The 26,264-nt window shown below is 39.7% G+C and overlaps 1 protein-coding gene across 9 annotated transcripts in view; it reads right to left on the bottom strand.

Annotated features, from left to right (window-relative positions):
• DLGAP2 (DLG associated protein 2) overlaps positions 1 to 26,264 on the bottom strand; it is a 1,328,681-nt gene that overhangs the window by 326,104 nt on the left and 976,313 nt on the right. For all 9 annotated transcript variants that reach the window (XM_077290075.1, XM_077290073.1, XM_077290074.1 and 6 more), the window contains one exon: positions 15,849 to 16,927. In XM_077290075.1, coding sequence (XP_077146190.1) covers positions 15,849 to 16,927 — 1,079 coding nt within the window. The remainder of the gene's footprint in view (positions 1 to 15,848; positions 16,928 to 26,264) is intronic.

Here is a 26,264-nt window from a genome sequence, read left to right on the forward strand (position 1 = left end):
ATAAACAATGCACCAAGCAAACAGAGTGAAACCCTAACAGTGTGCAAAATGCAGATAGAATCATAGAAAGGAAGAGTTGGAAAGGACCTCTTGTGTCATCTGGCCCAACCCGCTGCTCAATGCAGGGTTCACTAAATCATTTCAGACAAATGTCTGTCCATCTTCTGTTTGAAAACTTTAATTGAAGGAGAACTCACCACCTCTTATGGCAGCCTTTTCCACTGGCTTATCACGCTCACTGTCAAAAAGGTTTTTCTAATATCTAATCTGTATCTTCCTCCTTTCAGTTTCATCCAATTGCTCCTAGTCTTTGTGCAAATGAGAATAAAACTGATCCCTCTACACTGTGACAACCCTTGATATATTTGTAGACAACTATTAAGTCTCCTCTCAGCCTTCTCTTTTGCAAGCTAAACATTCCCAAATCCTCTAACCGTTTCTCATAGGACATTGTTTGTAGACCAGTCACCATTCTGATCGCTCTTTGAACTTGCTCCAGTTTGTTCATGTCTTCTTAAAATGTGGTGCCCAGACCTGGACACAGTATTCCAAATGAGGTCTGACCAAATAGTAGTAGAGGGGGATAATTACTTCACGTGATCTAGACTGTATACTTCTGTTAATGCAACCCAGAATTGTTTGCCTTTTTGCTGCTGCATCACACTGTTGTCTCATGTGCAGTCTGTGATCTATTAGTATACCCAAGTCTTTTTCACAGGTTCTGTTACTTAATTCTATTCCTCCCATTCTGTCGATTTAATTTTTGCTTTCCTAGTCCAAATGTAGATTCTTGCATGTCACCCTGTTAAGAACCATTCTGTTAGCTGCTGCCAAGAGTTCCAGTTTATTTACATCTTTTTGAATCCACACTATCTTTTCTCTAGTATTAGCTACCCTTCCAAGATTTCTGTCATCAGCAAGTGTAATCAGTTTACCCTCAATTCCTTCATATAAATCATTGATAAAGATGATGAACAACATAGGGCTCAGGACAGAACCCTCTGGTATCCCACTTGAGACATTCTTCCAAATGGAAGTGCAGCCATTTATGCACTTGGATTAATAAGATTCCACAAGATGCATCAGGTTGAGTGGCTGAATTAATTAAAACCCATTAAGAATATTAACCCCTTCAGCCCCCATACCTGTATTCACCTTCATAGCCTGGGCAAATATTACTATTGTACTTAATAATAATGAACTTAATATTAGTGGTGACATTTCTTTGATATGGCTTATGTTTATTTATGAAAAAAATGGAAATTTAGCAAATATCTTGCAGTTTTCAAAATTTTTATTTTTATGCTCTTAAATCAAAGCGTTATGCCACTCAAAATAGTTAATAAATAACATTTCCCACATGTCTACTTTAGATCAGCACAATTTTTTAAAATAGTTTTATTGTTGTTAGGATGTTATAATGGTTAAAAGTTGACCAATGATGTCTAATTTTTCCAACAGAATTTGCAAAACCATTTTTTTAGAGACCACATCAAATTTGAAGTGACTTTGAGGGACTATATAGCAGAAAATACCAAAAAGTGACACCATTCTAAAAGCTACCCTCAAAGTTCTCAAAACACTCAAGAAGTTTATTAACCCTTCAGGTGCTTCACAGTAATTAATAGAATGTGCATGGAAAAAATGAACATTTAGCTTTAACAGAAATTTTAATTTAGACCCCATTTTTTTTATTTTTACAAGAGTAACAGGAGAAAATGGACCCCCTAAATTGTTGTGTAATTTCTCCTTCGCATGTAGATATCCCATATGTGAGGGAAAACTACTGTTTGGGTGCATGGCAGGGCTTGGAGGGGAAAAAGCACCCTTTGACTTTTTTAATGCAAAATTGTCTGGAATCGAGAGCAGACCCCATGTTGCGTTTGGAGAGCTTCTGATGTGTCTAAACAATGGAAACCCCCTTAAGTGAACCCATTTTGGAAACTAGACCCCTCAAGGAACATATCTAGATTGGTCGAAAACACCTTGAACCTCCAGGTGCTTCACAAAAGTTTATAACGTATAACCGTCAAAATAAAAAAAAACAAATTTTTTCCACAAAAATTATCTTTTAGGCCCAATTTTTTATTTTAACAAGGGTAACAGGAGAAAATGGACCCCAAATTGTTGTGCAATTTCTCCTGAGAATGCAGATACCCAATATGTGGGGGAAAATCACTGTTTGGGTGCACAGCAGAGCTTGGAAGGGAAGGAGCACCGTTTAACTTTTTGAAAGCAAAATTGTCTTTAATCGAGAGTGGACCCCATGTCGCATTTGGAGAACCCCTGATGTGTTTAAACAGTGGAAACCCCCCACAAGTGACCCTATATTGGAATTGATCTAATGAGTCCTGGTATGTGGATTTTAGAATGTGGTGACGTGTAAATTGTGCATCAGGTTGGCATACGCCAGTTGTGTAGTGTACATCAGGTTGGCATATGTTGGTTGTGTAGTTTACGTCAGGTTGGCATAACTGAGTTGTGTAAGTCAGAAATTAATTTAGTAGTCCATGGACGTGTGATATAGTTTGAAGGTCAGGTTTATCGGGGCAGGTGTCACATTGATGTCCTTGTGTATTGCCCTTCTGCAACACACTCGGCATCTCGTTTTATGCCTTGAGGGTTTTCCTAGTAAAATGTTGACTTGGTATGATACAAACACCTTCAGTTCGGGCATTACTGGGACCCACCTCTTAATGATCTCCAAACACTAGGGTCTTGATTACATTCGCTTGGAACTGAAGGTACATACCAGTCTGCCCTGCACATTGTTGTAGCATGAAAGCATTGTAAATTGCCATCAGTATGATGTCCCTGGCCAGCTTCTTGTATGACATCTTGATTTTTCTCATGGCACTCTATGGCTCAAGAACTTGATCAGAGAGATCAACTCCCCATGTTCTTGTTGTACCCCAGTACACAGTCCAGTTTGGTGACCTATGTAGAGGTACCTTGTACAGCTGTGGGGGTGCTGCCATCATCATGCATAGTGGTTAAGAAAAGGACATCCCTCTTGTCCTTATACTTGACTACCAGCGTGTTGTCTCGCAGAGAGAAACTTGATGAGTGGGATGCTGGCATAAAAGTTATCTACATAGAGTGTTGTGAATTCTGCTCTTGGGCTCCCTCCGGTGGTTGTTGGTGGTAGTGCAGTTGTCTTGGGATTGTAATCCTGGGCAGGTGTTTCTGCTGATTTCAGCTCTATTAGGTATTTAGGTGTGCAGGATCCATGAGTCCTCGCCAGTTGTCCATTGTACTTGGAGGGATTGCATCTCTCTCTGGCTCCTCATGCCCTGCTGCCAATTCAGCTAAGATAAGTGTCTGTTTTTTTGTCTCTGTGCACACATGCAGTGTGCTTTGCAATTCAGTGCAATTCATTGTGTTTTTGTCCAGCTTAGACTTTGTTTGGATTTTTCAGTCATGCTGGATTCTCAGGAGATGCAGATATACTTTCTATGTCTTTAGTTAGATGTAGTATATTTGTATTATCTGCTGTGGATATTTTTAGGATTTTAATACTGACCGCTTAGAATTCTGTCCTATCCTTTTCTGTTTAGCTAGAAGTGCCTCTTTTGCTAAATCCTGTTTTTCTGCCTGCGTGTGTTTTTCCTTTTATACTCACAGTCAATATTTGTGGGGGGCTGCCTATCCTCTGGGGTTCTGCTCTGAGGCAAGATAGAATTCCCATTTCCATCTATAGGGGTATTTAGTCCTCCGGCTGTGTCGAGGTGTCTAGGACGTGTTAGGTACATCCCACGGCTACTTCTAGTTGCGGTGTTAGTTTAGGGTTTGCGGTCAGTACAGGTACCACCTACTCCTGAGAAAGTCTCTCATGCGGCTCCAAGGTCACCGGATCATAACAGTACAACTGGCCAACAATAAGTTAAATGCATCTCAGAAGAAGGGAAGAAAGAGCCATTTTTTTTCTGTAGCCTGCTTTGTCTTTTCTTCCCTCTTTTCCTCTGGATGACTAAGGAGTCTTGTGCTAGCATGGATGTTCAGGGATTAGTTTCTCGTGTAGACCAGCTTGCTGCTAGGGTACAGGGTATTTCTGATTATATTGTTCAGACTCCGCTGTTAGAGCCTAGGATTCCTACTCCTGACTTGTTTTTTGGGGACAGGTCCAAATTTTTGAGTTTTAAAAACAATTGTAAACTGTTTTTTGCTCTGAAGCCTCGTTCCTCTGGTGATCCCATTCAGCAGGTTAAAATTGTCATCTCCCTGCTGCGTGGCGACCCTCAGGATTGGGCATTTTCCCTGGAATCTGGGAATCCGGCCTTGCATAATGTAGATGCCTTTTTTTCAGGCTCTAGGATTATTATATGATGAACCAAATTCTGTGGATCAAGCGGAGAAGACCTTGTTGGCTCTGTCTCAGGGTCAAGAAGCGGCAGAATTGTATTGTCAGAAATTTAGAAAATGGTCTGTGCTGACTAAATGGAATGAGGATGCTTTGGCGGCAATTTTCAGAAAGGGTCTTTCTGAATCTGTTAAAGATGTTATGGTGGGGTTTCCCACGCCTGTTGGTCTGAGTGATTCTATGTCTCTGGCCATTCAGATTGATCGGCGCTTGCAGGAGCGCAGAACTGTGCGCGCTGTGGCGTTGTCCTCAGAGCAGATGCCTGAGCCTATGCAGTGTGATAGGATTCTGTCTAGAACGGAACAACAAGGATTCAGATGTCAGAATAGGTTGTGTTTTTATTGTGGCGATGCTTCTCATGTCATTTCAGTCTGCCCAAAGCGTACAAAGAGAATCGCTAGTTCTGTTACCATCGGAACTGTACAACCTAAATTTCTGTTATCTGTGACCTTGATCTGTTCATTGTCGTCATTTTCTGTCATGGCGTTTGTGGACTCGGGTGCCGCTTTGAATTTAATGGACTTTGAATTTGCCAGGCGTTGTGGTTTCCCCTTGCAGTCTTTGCAGAACCCTATTCCTTTAAGGGGCATTGATGCTACACCTTTGGCTAAAAATAAACCCCAGTTTTGGACACAGGTGACCATGTGCATGGCGCCAGCCCATCAGGAAGATTGTCGTTTTCTGGTGTTGCATAATTTGCATGATGCTATTGTGCTGGGTTTTCCATGGTTGCAGATACATAATCCTGTGTTGGATTGGAAGTCTATGTCTGTGACTAGTTGGGGTTGTCAGGGGGTTCATAATGACGTTCCTGTGATGTCAATCCCCTCTTCCTCCTCTTCTGAAGTTCCAGAGTTTTTGTCTGATTTTCAGGATGTATTCGATGAGCCCAAGTCCAGTTCCCTTCCACCGCATAGGGACTGTGATTGTGCTATTGACTTGATTCCAGGCTGTAAGTTTCCTTAGGGCCGACTTTTCAACCTGTCTGTGCCGGAACATGCCGCCATGCGGAGTTATGTTAAGGAGTCTTTGGAGAAAGGGCATATTCGGCCATCTTCTTCACCGTTGGGAGCGGGATTTTTTTTTGTTGCTAAGAAGGATGGCTCCTTGAGACCCTGTATTGATTATCGCCTCTTGAATAAGATCACGGTCAAGTTTCAATACCCTTTACCTTTGCTTTCCAATTTGTTTGCCAGGATTAAGGGGGCTAGTTGGTTTACTAAAATTGACCTTCGGGGGGCATATAATCTTGTTCGTATTAAGCAGGGTGACGAATGGAAACTGCGTTTAATACGCCCAAAGGCCATTTTGAATACCTTGTGATGCCATTCGGGCTCTCTAATGCTCCATCTGTTTTTCAGTCCTTCATGCATGATATCTTCTGGAATTATCTTGATAAATTCATGATTGTATATTTGGATGACATCTTAATTTTTTCCGATGATTGGGAGTCTCATGTGAAACAGGTCAGGATGGTATTTCAGATCCTTCGTGATAATGCTTTGTTTGTGAAGGGGTCTAAGTGTCTCTTTGGAGTGCAGAAGGTTTCTTTTTTGGGCTTCATTTTTTTCTCCCTCATCTATAGAGATGGATCCGGTTAAGGTTCAGGCCATTCATGATTGGATTCAGCCCACATCTGTGAAGAGCCTTCAGAAATTTTTGGGCTTTGCTATTTTTTATCGCCGTTTCATTGCTAACTTCTCCAGTGTGGTTAAACCCCTGACCGATTTGACGAAGAAAGGCGCTGATGTAACGAATTGGTCCCCTGTGGCTGTCTCTGCCTTTCAGGAGCTTAAACGCCGATTTACTTCTGCCCCGGTGTTGCGTCAGCCAGATGTTTCTCTTCTGTTTCAGGTTGAGGTTGACGCTTCTGAGATTGGGGCAGGGGCCGTTTTGTCTCAGAGGAATTCTGATGGTTCCTTGATGAAACCGTGTGCCTTCTTTTCCCGTAAGTTTTCGACTGCTGAACGCAATTATGATGTCGGCAATCGGGAGTTGTTGGCTATGAAGTGGGCGTTTGAGGAATGGCAACATTGACTTGAGGGAGCCAAGCACCTGTAGCATGGCTAAAGGGTGTGTAGTCGACGGGAGGTATGTGCCACATAAGTGCCTTGTTGCTGTAATGTAGCCCGGAGTATTTCTTTGTTGTATATAACCATGTATATACAGTCATATGAAAAAGTTTGGGCACCCCTATTAATCTTAAGCTTAATGTTTTATAAAAATTGTTTTTTTGCAACAGCTATTTCAGTTTCATATATCTAATAACTGTTGGACACAGTAATGTTTCTGCCTTGAAATGAGGTTTATTGTACTAACAGAAAATGTGCAATCTGCATTCAAACAAAATTTGACAGGTGCATAAGTATGGGCACCCTTATCATTTTCTTGTTTTAAATACGCCTACCTACTTTTTACTGACTTACTAAAGCACTTTTTTTGGTTTTGTAACCTCATTGAGCTTTGAACTTCATAGCCAGGTGTATGCAATCATGAGAAAAGCTACTTAAAGTGGCCACTTGCAAGTTGTTCTCCTGTTTGAATCTCCTCTGAAGAGTTGCATCATGGGCTCCTCAAAACAACTGTCAAATGATCTGAAAACAAAGATTATTCAACATAGTTGTTCAGGGGAAGGATACAAAAAGCTGTCTCAGAGATTTAATCTGTCAATTTCCACTGTGAGGAACATAGTAAGGAAATGGAAGAACACAGGTACAGTTCTTGTTAAGGCCAGAAGTGGCAGGCCAAGAAAAACATCAGAAAGGCAGAGAAGAAGAATGGTGAGATCAGTCAAGGACAATCCTCAGACCATCTCCAGTGAGCTGCAGCATCAGCTTGCTGCAGATGGTGTCACTGTGCATCGGTCAACATTGACATTGAAAATGTCAATTTGGGGCACATACACCTCAGCAACCTTGTTGTTGAAATGCTCAATGATCATCCGAACTTTGAAAAGTCGCTCAAACTTGAGGTCACCTCGGGGAAGACATTGTGCATTATCGTTGTAATGCAAAATTTTGTGGATTGCTTCAAGTCGTTTACGGGTCATAGCCATGCGAAATACTGGAGTGTTATACAAAATGTTGACACTCCAATATTTTTGAAGCTCTGGCTTCTTCACTATCCTCACTTTAAGGACCAGGCACCAAATTGTGATCATTTCTACTGCGTCTACAGGGGCTAGGCAAGAAAACGATGAAGGGCGGTTTTGTGTCAAAAATTGCTGGGCAAACAAATTTGTTTGTGCCATCATGAGGTTTACAAAATCCTCAGAGAAAAAGACTTTGAAAAATTAAATTTCTGCGAGGCTGGTGGTGTCAAATTGGATTCCTGATTGCGCCACAAAATTAGGAATCAGTGGCTCATAATCTTTGGGGGGTGAGGTCTATACAGGGTCAGTAAAGGTGAGCACTGGTTCAATTACTGCCCTGGGGCATCTGCGTTATGGTTCAGCATCACTTCAGGAAGAGGAAGATGAAAAATAAAGGAAGGTGGCATGCTTTCACTCACTGGCAGTGTCAGATGCAAGGAAATCATAAGCCTGAATACAGTGTTTGTGATGAGCGGGATGAAACTTTTTCATGTATGCAGTGTTTGGGTGTATACCAAATTTTATTCAAGTGGGGGTGTGTGGGTGTGTGTGTGTGTGTTTGGTGTACACTTTTTTTTATTTACAACAGATGTAGAACACATGCACGGATGTGATTCTTTTTTCCTGCGCTGACACTAACTCAATTCAGTAAAAAATACTGTAGTAGACAATAATTACTACAGTATATTTTACTGACCCTAATCTCGTCCTTTCAACTAATCTGAATTCCATTTTTTCATGCTTTACTATCTGACACTAACTCAATTCAGTAAAACATACTGTAGTAGACAACGATTACTACAATATATTTTTTACTGTCCCTAATCTAATCCTATCAACTAACCTATTGTGTTTTTACTCGATTCTTTTTTCACCCCCAAAATACCCAACAACCAGAGGCCTGTCAGTGCTGTTCACAACCGACCAGCACTAAATGGCTGTAGAATGCATGCATGGATGTGGTGCAAAAAAGGATTAAAAAAAAGACAGGAAAAAAAGACAAAGCCAAAAACAAACACTGATGATAATCAGTGGTGTTCGTCTGATCGGCGGCTCAGCAGATGTATGACACACACGTGGAGTGGTGCAAAGGGGAGGAATGGACAGGGACAAACAAAAGTCTTGGAAAACAGTGAGCATGGATGTTGATTGGTCATCTGCATCACTGAGCAACGCTCGGCGGGTGCAGTAAGTATGAAAAAGGAAAAAACTGCAAGCCAAAAATCAAGCAATTAATTACTGATCAGCGATCAAGTACTGATCAGCTCTCAGCAGCAGAAGAGTGGGTGGGGAGGGTTGGAGAGGGGGAAAAAGGAGGGAGAGCGGTACTGGTGTGGATTAGGAAAGATAAGGCAAGGAGCAAGGAGGGATCAGGAACTCTTCTTTCTTCAGCAGCAGCAGCAGGAGCAAGCGCACAGGCAGCAGCAGGAAGAATTGTGATGTCACAGGCTTTTGTGGCACCACAAAGCCCATCACAATGCACAGAGTGACAGTGACCACCCTGTACAAATCTGGAGCTAGAATATGGAAGTACAGTCACTGCCAAGTTATACCGTGTCTGTGAGCTCTGGTGCCATCGATGTCATCGTCGATTGCACCAATGAGAGCTGGCCCTGGTGATACCGGCATTGCTAGGCTCCAGCCTAATATCGGTGCTCTTACAGTACCGATCATAGGCTGGACATCAGTGTTTCAGTCAATCTTATTGCCCGAAACACTGAGAAATACTGTGATTGGCTGTTCAGAATTGATCATGTGTGACAATTTTTCAATGATTTGTAGTTTTCACACCTATGATCAAGACCCCATAGGGCTCTCTTTACCCTTTGCAGCCACTAGATCCATTCTGTAGTAGTTTCAATGCTGTCGGTCATACTTGCTCACATGTACCTAATAATCATATGTCATAAAGCATCTGACATCCGGTTTATTCCACAGCTCAGCTATGCTATGCTGAAGATCCCACTGATACCAGCTGCATTTGTGCATTTGCACCTAATGACCCTAATTCAAGATACATCTATGATACTGTCTAATAAAATATCCAATCTCTCAGACCATCTTCTCTTATCCTCATTGTCCAGACAGCCAGGTTGCAGCATAACTCAGCTATGCTATGCTAGGCTTTGCTATGCATGCAGTTCGGAGGATGATATTGCTCTAAAAATCCCCATAAACCACCAATGAAATGTGGAGTTTATAAATAGTAATGAATAATGGTCAAATAGTGAGTCACAGTTACCACATTCAATACTACCAATGGTCACCTTACTTGCGGTATATAAATAAAATTGCCCACATTAAGCTCTGCAACACTAAAGAGAAGCAGTGTGCTGCTGGGAAAAAAATGCTGGGCTTTTACTGTATTTTAAAATAGTTGTGCAGATACGGTGCTTTGTGAAAAATATTGCCATTGTAGGAATATACAAAAATATATAATTGTTATCACTAATTATTAAAAATTAGCCATCCATGAAAGAGTTGAAGTTGGAGTCGCAGTGTGGAAAAAAGTGGAATCAGAGGTTTAGTTTATAAACTCCAGAATAATAGGATATGTAATCACTTTATAATGACTGGGGTTCAGACAGATTGGATGCCCAACAATCCTGAGAATGAGGACACCTCAGTGTTGGTTTAGTGCTGTGTAACCTTTTTCAATTCACTGAAAAGGACACTAAATCCAAAAAACAAAATAGAAAAATGGGGGCCATACTTACCAATACCTGGTCACAATATTAATGCACTGCAGGAAGCAGCAGGCCCCCAATATAAAAGGCAGAGGCAGCACTGGTGCAAGATAATGATAAACCACTTGTACACCTACCAATCTCATGGGGGGGCGCCCCCTCTATGAATGGCTGGTGTCCGGGGAACTGTTTTATCAGCATTTTGCACCTATGCTGCCTATGCTTTAATTATGGAGTCTGCTGCATCCTGCAGTGCATTAGTATTGTGACTTAGTGTTGGTATATATTGCCTTTGTACCACCTTTATGCCTGAAATGACATCTATTTCATGTAATAAAAGGCAAATTAATTATGTAGAAATCATACAATGTGATTTCTTGGAATTTTTTTAAGATTCTGCCTCCCACAGTTTAAGTGGACCTACGATAAAAATGACAGACCTCTCCATTCTTTGTAGGTGAGAAAATTGCAAAATCGGCAGTGTATCAAATACTTATTTTCCCCACTGTATGAGGCAGCGCAAGTCAGGAGACTCGCCAGAGCATAGACCATGTTTCACAGATATATGATCTCTCGTTTTATAGAGCAGAGTTGTAATTTTTAGTTAGCAATTCAAGAACATGTACAGGTGCTTCTCACAAAATTAGAATATCATCAAAAACTTAATTCATTTCAGTTCTTCAATATAAAAAGTGAAACTCATATCTTATATAGAGTCAATAAAAGCAGAGTGATCTATTTCAAGTGTTTATTTCTGTATTTCTGTTAATGTTGATGATTATGGCTTACAGCCAGTGAAAACCCAAAAGTCATTATCTTAGTAAATTAGAATAAGTAACAAAAAACATCTGAAAGGCTTCCTAAGCTTTTAAAAAGGTCCCTTAGTCTGTTTCAATATGCTCCACAATCATAGGGAAGACTGCTGACTTGACATGTCCAGAAGGCAGTCATTGACAAACTCCACGAAGAGGGTAAGCCACAAAAGGTCATTGCTAAATGAGCTGGATGTTAAAAGAATGCTGTATCCAAGCATATTAATGCTAAATTGAGTGGAAGGAAAAAGTGTGCACAATCAACCGCAGCCTTGAATGGATTGTTAAGAAAAGGCCATTCAAAATTTTTTAGGGGGGAGATTCACAAGGAGTGGACTGCTGCTGGAGTCATTGCTTCAAGATCCACCACACACAGACGTATCCAGGACGTGGTCTACAAGTGTCGCATTCTTTGTGTCAAGCCACTGATGACAAATAAACAACGCCAGAAGCGTCTTACCTGAACCAAGGAGAAAAAGAACTGGACTGTTGCTCAGTGGTCCAAGGAGTAAATTTTGCATTTCATCTGAAAGTCAAGGTCCCAGAGACTGGAGGAAGAGTGGAGAGGCACACAGTCCAAGCTGCTTGTGGTCTTGTGTGAGGTTTCCACAATCAGTGATGGTTTGGGGAGCCATGACATCTGCTGGTGTAGGTCCACTGTGTTTTATCAAGACCAAAGTAAGAGCAGCCGTCAACCAGGAAATTTTAAAGAATTTCATGCTTCCCACTGCCGACAAGCTTTTTGGAGATGGAAATTTAATTCTCCAGCAGGAATTGGCACCTGTCCACACTGCCAAAAATACCAATACCTGGCTTAAAAACAACAGTATCACTATGCTCGATAGGCCAGCAAACTTGCCCGACCTTAACCCCATAGATATCGGCAAGAAGAAGATGAGAGACACCAGACCCAAAATTGCAGACAAGCTGAAGGCTGCTATCAAAGCAACCTGGGCTTACATAACACTTCAACAGTGCCACAGGCTGATCGCCTCCACACTACACCGCATTGATGCAGTAATTGATGCCAAAGGATCCCCGACCAAGTATTGAGTGCATTTACTGAACATACATTTCAGTAGGCCAACATTTCGGATTTTAAAATAATTTTTCAAGCAGGTGTTATAAAGTATTCTAACTATATTATTACAAGGAATGGAAGACCTCTCATATGATGAAAGGTTGGAAAAGTTGGGCGTGTTTAGCTTAGAAAAAAGATACTTCAGAGGAGATCTCATTTACATGTATAAATATATGTGTGGCCAGTAGAAAACACTAGCACATGATTTCTTCCTTCCAAAGACAATACTGAGGTCTAGGGGGCACTCATTACAGGAGGAAGAAAGGAGATTCTGGCAGCTAAATAGAAAAGTGTTCTTTGCAATTAGAGCAGTCAGACTGTGGAATGCTCTACCACAAAAATAGTAATGGCCGACACTATAACAGATTTTAAAAAAGGGCTGGACGATTTCCTTCATACACATAACATTGCTGGTTATAGTTAAATTAGTGACAAAATGTACAATTGGTGGAGAAAGTTTGAACTTGATAGACCTAGGTCTTTTTTCAACCTATGTAACTATGTAACAATGTAATTTACTAAGATGATGACTTTTGGGTTTTCATTGGCTGTAAGCCATAATCATCAACATTAACAGAAATAAACACTTGAAATAGATCACTCTGTTTGTAATGACTCTATATAATATATGAGTTTCACTTTTTCTATTGTAGAACTGAATTAAATAAACTTTTTGATGATATTATAACTTTGTGAGCAGTACCTGTACTTTGAAAAGTGGTACCCAAAACTTTGCCAATAGCTATGAATTAGGATTCTCATTCTATTTATCAATAATAATAATAATAATAATAGTGATAATAATAATTTTATTTCTATAGCGCCAACATATTCCTCAGCACTTTATATTTAAGAGGTGACTTGTACAGACATTAAAATACATTACATAATAACAATAATCACATAAATTAACAGATGCCAAGAGGAATGAGGGCCCTGCTCGAAAGCTTACAATCTATGGAGGAAATAGGGAAGACACAAAAGGTGGATGGTAACAATTGCTTGCATTGTGCAGTCCGGCCACCAATGTAATATATAGGGTGATCATGAAATGCTACATGAACTAACTGGTAACTAACCAGTATGTGTAAGAGTACAGACACAGAGGACTATTAATTGCATGAAGGGCATGAGAACAGATAATATAAGGGTCCTGGTTTTGATGAAAATTTTGCATGGGCAAAACTTGGATAGTTAGATAAATATGTTGAGGCGATAGGCCAGTATAAAGAAATGCATTTTTAGGGCACACTTAAAACTGTGGGTATAGGGGTTTAATCAAATTGTCCTGGGTAGTGCATTCCAAAGAATTTTTGCAGCACGCGAGAAGTCTTGGAAAAGGGAGTGGAAGGTTTGGATTATTGAGGATGCTAATCTTATGTCATTAGGAGAATGGAGGGCACATGTAGGGTGGTAGACTGAGACGATGGAGGAGATGTCGAATGATGCTGAAGTGTGGAGCGCTTTGTGGGTGAGAGTGACAAGTTTATATTGGACTCTGTAGCAGATGGGTAACCTGTGCAATGACTGGCACAGGGTAGAGGCATCAGTGTAATGGTTAGCGAGGAATATAATCCTGGCTGCTGCATTCAGGACGGTTTGGAGAGAGGAGGGTTTAGTGACAGAGAGATCGATTAATAGATAGTTGCAATAATCCAGGTGGGAATGAATAAGGACAACAGTAAGAGTTTTTGCAGAGTCGAAAGTAAGAAAAGGTCGAATTCTAGAAATGTTTTTGAGGTGACACGAACGAACCTGTGATCAGATATAGGGAGTGAATAAAAGATCTGAATCAAGTGTGACCCCAAGACAGGGGGAATGTTGCTGGTTAGTAATGGTAGAACCAGATCCAGAAATGACAATGTCGGGCATACATAGGTTAGTGGAGGGAGGAAACACAAGGAGTTCACTTTTTTAAAGGTTCAGTTTCAGATAGAGGGAGGACATGATGTTAGAGACAGATATAAGACAATCACTGGTGTTTTGTAATCATGCAGGCATGATGTCAGAGGTGTAAAATTGGGTGTCATCAGCATAGAGATGGTACTGGAACCCAAATCTACTGATTGTTTACCCAATAGGGGCAGTATACAAGGACTGATCCTTGAGGAACCCTGACATGAAGGGGTTAAATATGAAGCTACCTATAGTAGTAATATAACATTACTATCATATAAAAGGTTCATAACCACTTCATATTCACTCAATAACAGATAATCGCAACATTAGCTAAATCTGCATTCACAGGGGTAACTTATGGATAAAATACTTACACAGAGCAATTCACAATTATATGATAAATAATATTAGGCCAAATGTCTCTTAGTCATGGCTGCTTTATTTCTGTTCATTGTCTCATTTGGAGTTAATATATTTTTCCTTACTAGTTTATATGGCTGTGTAGTGCATAGAAACCGTGTGACTAACTACCACTTTTCTTAATGATGATGTATTTCTGGACAAAGCATCAATTACAAGAGCTGACTCATGCATAAGAAAGAATTCACTATAATCTGGGAATGGCTAACTTAGCAATAAATTCAGGAAATGTGCAAATATCTAGCAGGTTTTACTGAGCCAATCTCACTTGGGGTTAGATAATCACCAAAGACCACTGAAAGCTATATGGCTTGCAGAAGGTCAATAGCTTACCTTACCAATCTGTCTAATAGGCAAACTACCCATGAATGAGTATTTCTACAGGATAACCTCTGGGATACTCCTCTACTAGAAAATTGGATATCCCATGAAAACTGTATAGGTGTAGGAGCTGTCCAACCAAGAAAGAAGACGTTTGTAAGGGTTGGCTACAGGGCTCTCATGGGCAAATTGAACCAGATTCTGGTAAGGTTATTATAGATTATATATTTTATTCTGGCGCACTGCAGAATTTCAGAGAAAACCTACTTTGAAAATACAAAATGCTATCTGTGGCAGAAAACTGACACTGTGCATCACCCTGAAATCGCCATTTCCAGCGTCAAACATGGTGGTGCAGCATCATGCTGTAGGAATACTTTTCTTTAGAAGGTACATGGAAGCTGGTCGGAACGGATGGGAGGATGGAATTTAGCTACATACAAGGCAATCCTGACGGAAAGCCTGTTACAGGCTGCAAAAGACTTGGGGCTGGGGTGTAGGTTCACCTTCCAGCAGTACAACAACCCTAACATACTGCCAAAGCTACAGTGGAATGATTTAGATTAAAGTATAGTCATGTGTTTGAACGGTTCTTTCAAAATCCAGACCAAAAGCCCATTGAGAATTTGTGCCAAGACTTGAAAATTGCTGTTCACAGAAGCTCTCCATCCAATCTCACTGAGCTAGAGCTAAATTGCAAGGAAGAATGAGCAAAAATTTCAGCTCTAGATATGCAAAGATGGTACCACAAAAGACTTGCATAAGGAATTGCAAAGAAAGGTATGATCGTACAAAGCATTGACTCACGAGGGCTGACTACAAATGCACGTCACAATTTTCAGATTTATATATTTTAAATATTTAGAAAATCATGTATCATTTCCTTTACACTTCACAAATACTTGTACTTTGTGTTGGTGTATCACATAAAATCCAAATAAAATTGATTTACTTTTGTAGGCGTCATGTGAAAAAATGTGGAAAAGTTAAAGGAGTATGAATACTTTTTCAAGGCACTGTATATTATGAGGAGTGCACTTCTTAGTAAACTTGGTCCATTGTACTCCACCACACTTTAGTTTAATACTTAGGTATGATGCTGTAACAATATAACTACATAAAATTGCAACCACATTAAACTTTCAAACATGGTTAGAATTAACTTTATGTACCTCACCTGAAGGTAATGGCATGGTCTCAAGGAAGATTTTATTTCCTGATGGACTAGAGGTTTATCCAAATTAAGGGATGATTTTCGATAGGCTTCTTTAGCTTGGCTAACGGTAAGTGTCGACCAGGAACTTCTTTTCATATATTTTCCTTCTGGGGTCATTGCAAGCCCTTCACATGCTGAACATTTCATGTCGTTGTTACTTTTAGAAGTCTTAAGGGAAAGATCTCCAAAGTGTCCCTGCAGAGATTCAGGATAACAATGAGATATATGGTCTACATGATGTCTATTCATTACACTAGGGGTTCTGTAAGTGCTATCACTGTCCAAATTATCATCCGAACTCCACCACCCTGTCATCCCAGTCTTATGCTTGCTGTCTGGTTTCCTTTCCTTACTTTTACTCCTTTTGCTATGCTTGGAATAGTGGCCATGGTGGTGATCATCTCCACGACTGTCTCCTTTTGTTCCATTTACATTGCCTTTTGATGATCCTTCTAGAGAGTGAGATTTTGTGAAAAGTTTTTGTACAGAATGAACAAGGTGGCGTATTCTTCCTGGGCTTTCTGTTCTCTGTTCTGTAGCGGTGGTGGATGTCTTCTGATATTGTAATGTGTGAAATCCATCTCGGTGCAGCGGAAGTTGTTTTTCAAATTGATCCAGTAAATTTGCAGGAATTCTGTTAATTTTACTACTACTAGTATGTGGGACAGCACAGTCATCGCGGGTTTCAAAATGGGAACTATAGTGCATTCTCGGAAAAGTGCTACTAGACATGTGATCACTCATCATCACAGGCATCATCATGCATTCGGAATGAATGGAACTCCGTGGGGAGCAACGGTGGTGGTCCATTTGACAGCTCTCTGTAGGACTAAGTAGATATGATTGCCTAGTTTCTTGCCCATGGTGCCCATGATCATGCACATGTTCACAATCCTCAGGAGATGCTAAGCCACAAGTATGACCAGAACATAACTGTGATTGATTCCTGCTACCAGATAATCCTTTCATATTCCTAAGGGCGGGAGAATATTTTTCTTCATTGAAGTGCTGGGAAGGAGACCATGAGTATTGCTGTTGATCTGAAAAGAAGACAAAGTAAGATAAGTATGAAATTCTTATAATCATTATCACTTCTACAAAATTCGAGATATACAGTAGTAAGCTTTTTTTTCTATGAACATACATTTTATTTGATACACTGTATTATGGTCTTTCTGCACATATTAGTCCATATTGCAATGTTAAGAAAAACATAACTGAAAAGTAACAGCACATTCCAATCAATGCATGCTTAAACCTTGTAAAATGTTACAAGTGATTGTATGAGACCCTAACATATCTGTATGTCTACAAGTTTACAGTATCCACCTTTTTAAGCTGTTCATCGCTTTTTAATAACTATGAGGTTTTAAGTTACAAATTTGTTGATGATTTACATGTTATATATCTTTATATTAATCAGAATTATATTTTTCTGATCCATTAATTTTTTAATCCAGTGCATGGGCAGAACAAAATGATAAACTGTTTCTACTAGCGGGAGTGTAGGACGTATAAACACTATATACTAAGCTCCTATGTTTCCTCTGTTGATGATATCATGCAGACAGAATTTTATTATTTAATTCTAGGTGTATGCAGCTGTGTCCCGGAGCTCTAAATTACACAGCCAATGAATGAATACTGGTGCAGTCATGGTTTAGAGCCTTCATTCATAGTTATATAGTTACAGTTACAAAGGTTGAAAAATGACCTAGATCCATCAAGTCCACCAATTATCCATCTGCAATAACGAACATGATTGAAACATGGGAATAAGGACATCCCTTTATCTGTTTTTCTGATACCACGAGTGACTGATCATAATAATAAGTATGGTCATTTCAAATAAATCCTCACCTATTACATACCTAGATAACTGTATTAAGATGTACTAAACAATATACCATACAAAGATCCTGACTACAGCAATGACCACTGTACAAGGAACACAAATCAAACATTGAGAGTAAGATCTTCTATCTTCTAGAAGTCTGGTGTTTACTACAGTACAGATGTAGCATTTATCTGAAGCAATATGGCTACTCAGTTATCTTAGTGCACCTATACTACTTACATAACACATGATTAATTTACTTTTTTATGAGAATGGTTACACTATGCAAAAAGTCCTGAATACCACAATGCAATACTTATACAGATTACACAGGCACTCCTTTATGTAGATGGTTTCAATCTAGTGTCATTCATATAGCATGACCGGTATATGCTTTTATGACACCTAATAACATTAACATACATTGAGTGATTTTATTCCTATCCTACATCGATACCACAAAAATTTCTCGGATGCTGCCGTGATCGGGTACTGCAGATCCACCCCCAATTCATCTGAATAGGGGGTTTATCTGCAGTACCTGGCTCCGTGACCTCTATAGAATAAGAGGGAAATCTGCAGTACCCACCTGTGACCACTATAAAATAGCGGGTAGATCTGCTATACCTTTCCGTGGAACCTATAGAAATTACAGAGCTGCTGTATTCCGGGAGCTTCCGAGAACTTTTGGCCAGTGTCGGTAACAGCTGATTCATGGGGGTGCAACACCCCAGCCAATCAGAATTTTCTAGCGTAAAATATAGAAGCTGTATAGTGTTACTGATTGTTGGGAGTCAATATCCTAAGAACCCCACTGATTGCTCAAAATACCAGTGTGAAATGGGCACCTTGAGCTCGGAGTGATGTACAGACTCCATGGTAAATCTATGGGTCTGAACACCACTCTGAAAAACCAGTGTATGGACCCATATAGTTTTTATTTAGCCTGTGGGAGCTTCCCACTTCATAATGCAATTTTGAGCAATCGTCGACGGCACTTTGCAGCCTCAAATATTCTTTTCTGTACAAAATGCACAAATATAGTGCAAAATAAAGAGTGAACATTCCATCATTGGTATATCCAGACTTAAGTATATAATTAAAAAAAGATTTTTGTGTTCATCTGATAAATAAAGAATTCAGGTATACATAAATGACCTCTGAAACCGGTTTAAATATTATTGCTTTAAAGAGAACCCATCACTTGCTAAAAAAAAGTGTTAAAAACTTTGCAAGATTCTGCTGCTTTTTTTCAATTTTGAACTGTGTTTCTCCATTGCAGAGATATTCACATTTGTTGCTTTTGGAGCACAATACGTGAAATCTTTGTTTTCTGTCCAACTAGGTGTTTCTTGAGAGTCTTCTCTGGGTTTGTGCACTTTCACACCTCCCTCTCAGATACTGCCAATCACAGCTTAGCAGCTGATCTAGCAGTCTTAGATGATGCTGAGCTATGATTGGCAGGACCTGGGAGGGAAGAGTGACAGTGCACACCCCAATGAAGACTGTGAAGAAATCCCTAGTGGAGCTACAACATATTGCTCTTCTAAAGAAATAAATGTGACTGTCTCTGTTATGGAGCAACATATCACAAAAAGGAAAAGAGTGGCATAATCATGGGAATTCAGTTATTTTTTTAAAGGTATTAAATGCAATTCTTGTGAATACGTGACAGGTTCTCTTTAAGACCAAATGTCACCATTTATGACTGTTTTTGTAAATGCTTGCATTTTCTGGAAAAAAGTATGATTAAGTTGACAACCGGGCAATACCATAACCCTTGTCAAAGGGGTGTGTCCCTACACTGTTATCAATGATTGGACATGATCAGTACGCAGGGACCCACCCTAACTTGTAATCCCAAGTTATCGATCAACTTATAAATTGCTAGAAGAAATAACAAGGAGCAGTACAACACAGAGCTATAAGAAACAACACTTCTGATATATTATCCTATGAGAAGTGCAAATGTTTAATAAAACAGGCATACCAGGAGACTGAGAGGCCACTTTAAGAAATGTCCTCTTAGCACTCGGGGGCAAAATTAAGTATTATCATGAAAAATTTTGACCACAAGAAATTTAATCAAATGTCCCATTTTTTAAATGAAAATCAGTCCCTTACCCTCCCCAGTTCCTCCATTTACAAAGCATATGCAGGCAATAGAGTGGTAAGAACAGTCAACCAAAAAAATTCTTTAAATTTTAGGCCTCAACTAGACGTTTATTTTTTGCATACGAGGGCTCTTCGTGTTTTTCACAGATAGCACTCGTACGTACAATAGTGAATGGGGTCATTTAAACGTCCGTGATTTTCTGTGGACAGAGTGGTTTGTACAAAATAATAGAGGCATATCCGTTGGATCAGAATCGGTAAAGCAAGTACCGCTTGATGCAGCAAAACAATCGGACAGCACTTGGATCACTTGGATGGCATTTGAGTGCGGTCTGATTTTTCACAGACTGCGACATAAGAAAAGAATAGATATTTTTTTTCCTTTTTGTACAAGAATAACTCATGACAGGGACCATACTCGGATGAAACTCTGACAGAAAATCACCGATGAAGAACTTTTTTCTCAAATGTGAAAAAAGTAGATGCCTAAATGAGGCCTAACTCTAACTAGAAAATTCATTTCTTCCAGAAAAATGTCACTTTCTAATCATATTTTATTTCTGAGGGAAAATAAATTCTCTTTAGTAAAGAAATGAAAGCAGAGACTGACTGTCACAGCTACTTAACATTGAACCTATAAGTATTTTTGCATAACCTTCAAAATAACTGTCTACTTTTATAGCTATATCATTATGGAATTATAGCTGGGAAGTTGTATATTTTAACCTTTCCAATATGTTTGTCTACTCTAAACCAGTAAATGATGTTATTTTTAAAATGATACTTAAAGCACAGGGAAGAAAATTTGACAAGAAAAACATAGGCTGTGCTCGCTCTTTTTTTCAGAACTGCAGGACACATATAAAATGAGATCTTAGCAAACCGAAAGAGTTGAAGTGCTGTATTAGCAACTACTGCTAACATCATTAACGTATCGGCCAAAGGTTTACATCCAGTGATTATAGATCATAGAATTAGTCGAGAAAAACAATAGCAGCAGTTACTATGTTATTTATTCATGACTTTAATCCCTTAGTGACCGAGACAATTCTGACCTCAATGACAGGCAAATTTTAGAAATCAGACGAGTGTAATAACTCTGGAACACTTCAATGCATCCCAATGATTCTGAGATTGTTTTTTCGTGACATATTGTAATTCATATGAAATGATAACCTTCGGCACACAATAAGTCAAGTACAATTTTATTTCAAAAAGTTGCAGTTTAATTCACAGCCGACTTTTTAGCACATTTCGGCAACATTGCCTTTATCAAGGATATCTGTAGGAGAGTCCGTCGGCAAGGTCCCGATGCTTCAATGCACATGATACATGTGGTTTTTCCTGATGAAGAAGTAGCTCTGTACTTTAGTGATGAGCGAGCAAACTCGTTGCTCTGGTTTTCCTGAGCACGCTCGGTTGATCTTTGGGTATTTGTTAGTGCTCGGAGATTTAGTTTTCATCGCCACAGCTGCATGATTTATGGCTGCTAGACAGGCTGAATACATGTGAGGATTGCCTGTTTGTTAGGGAATTCCCACATGTATTCAGGCTGTCCAGCAGCTGTAAATCATGCAGATGAGGCGAGAAAACTAAATCTCCGAGAACAAACAAATACTCGGAGATCTCACGAGCATGTGCGGGGAGACGCTAGCAACAATGCTATTCGCTCATCACTACTGTACTTTAAAACACGCTGAAATAAACCACCACCCTATTTTACCACACTGGAATATACGCCTCAAATCTGTTGACAGAGCGGAAATTGTCCACTAACTCCTTTTACATTCTGATGTCTGATGGTCACTTAATGACCCGTGGATCTGCTGCTGCTGACTCTATACATTAAATGCTGTTTTAACAGATTGAACAGATGAGTTTAATCGGAGCGTAAGGCTATGTGCACACATTCAGGAAAGTGTGCAGAATTTTCCTGAACAAAACCGGACTTCTTCTGCAGGAAATCCGCATGTTTTTTTTTTTTTTTTTTGCTTTTTTTTGCGGATTTTTTGCGTTTTTTTTCCAGAGCTTCCCAATGCAATAAGTAGGAGCAAAACCGCAAACAATCCGCAAAATTAATGAACATGTTGCGTTTTTTACCGCAATGCGTTTTTTTTTTCTCGGAAAAAAATGCAGCATGTGCACAAAAATTGCAAAAATTCCTGGTTATTTGAAAAATCATAATTTTCAAACTTTCAATCTTTATACCCTTTAACCAGTTAGTCATGCTATACAAAATAATTAATAAATAATATTTCCCACTTGTCTACTTGACATCTGCATAATTTTTCAAACATTATTTTATTTTATTAGGAAGTTAGAGGGGTTAAAAGTTTAGTAGCAATTTCTGATTTTTTCAGCAAGTTTCAAAATCTATTTCTTTAGGGACCTATTCAAATTTCAATGGACCTTGAGGAGCCTACATATAGTAAACTCCCCAAAAGTGATACCATTTAAAAACCGCACCCCTCAAATACTGCAAAACTGTAGTCTAGAAATATTTTAGTTCTTTGCCTGCTACCCAGGAATTAATATAAAGTGGAAAGAAAAAAATAAATACAATTTAACTGTTGCTTTAGCCCCAATTATTTTTACTTTTTTTAAGAGTTAAAACCAAAAAGTGGACCCCAGTCTGTCACCCACTTTCTTTCAAGAGTCCACATGTAGAAAAAAAAGTTCTGTTTGGAGAATCGGCAGGGTTCAGAACAGATGGAGCAATATTTGAATTTTGGGACACAAATTGGCTGAAATAGATTGTGGGTGACATGTCACATTTGCAAGGCTCCTAAGGTGCCGCTCAAGGATTTTATCTAGAAGTATAGTGAAGATTTTAAACCCAAAGGTACTACACAGAGTTATAACATATAACACATTCAACATGAAGACCAAATGTTGCCATATCATCATCATTTTTTTTTACTTTTGAAAAAAACCCAACCCTACGCCCCACCCAAACGCTAAGCCCAATCCTAACCCTAAGGGCTCTTTTCCACTTGCGAGATAAACGTCCGTGTCTCGCATGTGAAAACCAAGCTGTGGCGCCGGCACTCCAGAGTGGAGAGTGCGGCTGCATAGCAATACATGGAGCCGCACGCTCCGCTCCCAAGTGCCGGCGCCAGAACTTGGTTTTCACATGCGAGACACGGACGTTTATCTCGCAAGTGGAAAAGAGCCCTAAGGGCTTGTTTCCATTTGCGAGAAACACATTCGTATCTTGCATGTGGAAACCAAGCTCTGGCGCACTCCAGAGCGGAGCGTGCGGCCGCATAGGAACTCATGGAGCTGCACGCTCCGCTCCAAAGTGCCGGCGCCACAGCTTGGTTTTCACATGCGAGACACAGACGTGTTTCTCGCAAATGGAAACAAGCCCTAAACTTAATCCTAACAGTAAATCAGGGATGACACAGGGGTGGGTGGGAGTGGTTTACCAATTATTGGGCTTTTGATAACTGTGATAGGGTCTATTACAGTGAAACAGAGGAAGTATCACGGCACTAGAAACTCCAGTATTTATGTATATATGCAACATCCAGATTAAAGAGACCTGGACCCGTAGAAGCATTGGACTGATGTGAAACGGCCGTCGTCCTGCCCTTTTCTCCCTGCACCCTCCTCCCATCTCCCTGCATACCCTTGTCCATGTCCCGAAGGATGGACTAAAGGACTCTACTTTTAATCAACTTGATGAGTGCCGCTCTCCTTACTCTTCTATTACAGTGATCAAAAGTCAGGAACTGACAAGAAAAATCCCTGCTGTTGATGGGTGCACCATTTTTCTTCATGAGATGGAGGGCGGGGGGATGGAGCAGGCAGAGGAGGGGATGATGGAGGTACTTAGGGGGGATTGGAGACATAATTTCTCTCTTTTCTGACATGTTATATCATTTCAGAAGAGAGAGGAATAATTTTAATAGCAGATCACACTTTTTTTTACATGATTACCGTTATTCCGTTATTCACTGAACAACGGCAATCAAGTGATCAGGGAGCGGAAAAAACGTCCCTAATCATGTTCTCCAGAGCCTCAGCTACCCCCTGAGATTTTTGGACTCTGGTGGTGCTATTCACCTATTCCAGATAGCCATTTTAAAAAATTGATGGGGAAATAAGACAGCCATCATTTTAATTTGTATCGGCGGTCGTTAAGGGTTTGAAGAAAATTTATCATCAGAAAATAACCTAAATCCAGTTTTTGTGTTACATGTATTTAAAAAAAAACAACTTGGAATGTCTTTTCCATATCAAAAATCTAAATTAGTAATTTTCACACTTGCCACTGGTGATATTCATGACTCCTGTCCTTTCCGTAACACTTTACAGCAGGTTCCTTATGATCAGAGACAGGTTTTCAGTGCTTGATAATACCGGTAAACAAAGCTCATAACACAAGCTCTACCAATCACAATGAGGAATGTCACAGCTGACTCTGCTCTCCCTTCGTTCACAATTACCTTAGCACACGCTCATTAGATACTTCCATTTAAAATATAGGATCAGGATCTGGTCATTGTGTCTAATAAACATGTGAATTTCCTAAAACAACACGAAGTTACAGTCTTTAAAAGCCCTAGTGGTCAGTGTAAAAACTGCAAGATTTCTATTCTTTTGTTTTCAATAAAGATTGTGATGTGGGACATTGCCAAATGCTTAAAAAATACATTTAGGACAAAATGCTGATTTCAACAATAGTTCATTTTCTGCTGCATTCTCTTTAAATAACTGAACAATATTATCCTTTAAACATAACCTAATATTAATATCCTATGAGTATCTACAGAAGATACATTTAACCCCTTAGTGACCGAGCCAATTTTGACGTTAATGACCGGGACAATTTTTACAATTCCGACCACTGTTACTTTATGAGGTTATAGCTCTTGAATGCTTCAACGGACTCGAATGATCCTGAAATTGTTTTTTTTTTTGTGACATATTGTACTTCATGTTAGTGGTAAAATTTCTTCAGTATGACTGTTATGGCAAAAATTTTGAAAATTTTACAATTTTCAAACTTTTAATTTTTGTGCCCTTAAATCAGAGAGTCGTGTCACACAAAATAGTTAATAAATAACATTTCCCACATGTCAACTTTATATCAGCACAATTTTGAAAACATAATCTTTTCTGTTAGGACGTCATAAGGGTCAAAAGCTGACCAGCGATTTCTCATTTTTCCAACAAAATTAACAAAACCATTTTTTTCAGTTACCACATCACATTTGAAATGACTTTGGGGGGGAGTTACTATGACAGAAAAAACCCTAAAGTGACACCATTCTAAAAACTGCACCCTTCAAGGTGCGCAAAACCACATGCAAGAAGTTTATTAACCCTTCAGGTGCTTCATGAGAACTAAAGCAAAGTGGATGGAAAAAATTTACATTTAACTTTTGTCATAAAAAATTTACTTTAGAACCAATTTTTTTATTTTCTCAAAGGTATCAGGAGAAAATTGGCCACAAAATTTGTTGTCCAATTTTTCCTGAATACGCTAATAGCCCGTATGTGCTGAAAATCCACTATTTGGCAGGGCTCAGAAGCGAGGGAACACTGTTTGAGTTTTTGAACCAGGTCGCGTTTGGAGAGCCCCTGATGTGCCTAAACAGTGGAAACCCCCCAATTCTAACCCTAACACAGCCCTAACCCCAACCCTAACACCCCTAACCCTAATTCCAAACCTAACCATAACCCTAACATCAACACAACCCTAATCCTATTCACAACCCTAACCCTCAGCCCTAACCATAACACAAAACTAACCTCAAAATTACGATAACCCCAACACCAGAACCCTAACCCAAACACCACAACCCTAACCCCAGCACAACCCTAGCCCCAACCCTAACCCTAGCCCCAACCCTAACCCTAACTGCAAAGACTAGAAAAAACTTAAACAAATATTTTATTATTTTTATCTAACTAAAGGGGTGACAAAGGGGGGTTTGATTTACTATTTTTTTAAAAAATTTGATCACTGTGATAGGGTCTTGTCATGATTCCCCAATGGCATGGGAACATCAGAAACACAAAATAACAGACTAGCCCTCGGGTGATGGAAACTCAAGCTGACCGTGACCTAAATCTACCACACAACTAACAGTAGCCAGGAAGCATTCCTACGGCTGCCTAGATGCCATGCGCCAGCCGGAGAACTAACTACGCCTGGAAGAGGAAGGAACAGACCTGGCTTACCTCTAGTGAAATTCCCCAAAGATGATAGTAGCCCCCACATATATTAACGGTGAGTTCAGAGGAAAAGACATACACAGTATGAAGGTAGATTTAGCAAAGCGAGGTCCACTTACTAAATAGAGGAAGGATACAAAAGAGGACTTCACGGTCAGCTGAAAAACCCTTTCAAAAACCCATCCTGAAATTACTTTAAGACTCCTGTGTCAACTCATGACACAGGAGTGGCAATTTCA

This window comes from Ranitomeya variabilis, chromosome 2 (assembly GCF_051348905.1).
Source record: "Ranitomeya variabilis isolate aRanVar5 chromosome 2, aRanVar5.hap1, whole genome shotgun sequence".
In the NCBI taxonomy this organism is placed as follows: domain Eukaryota; kingdom Metazoa; phylum Chordata; class Amphibia; order Anura; family Dendrobatidae; genus Ranitomeya; species Ranitomeya variabilis.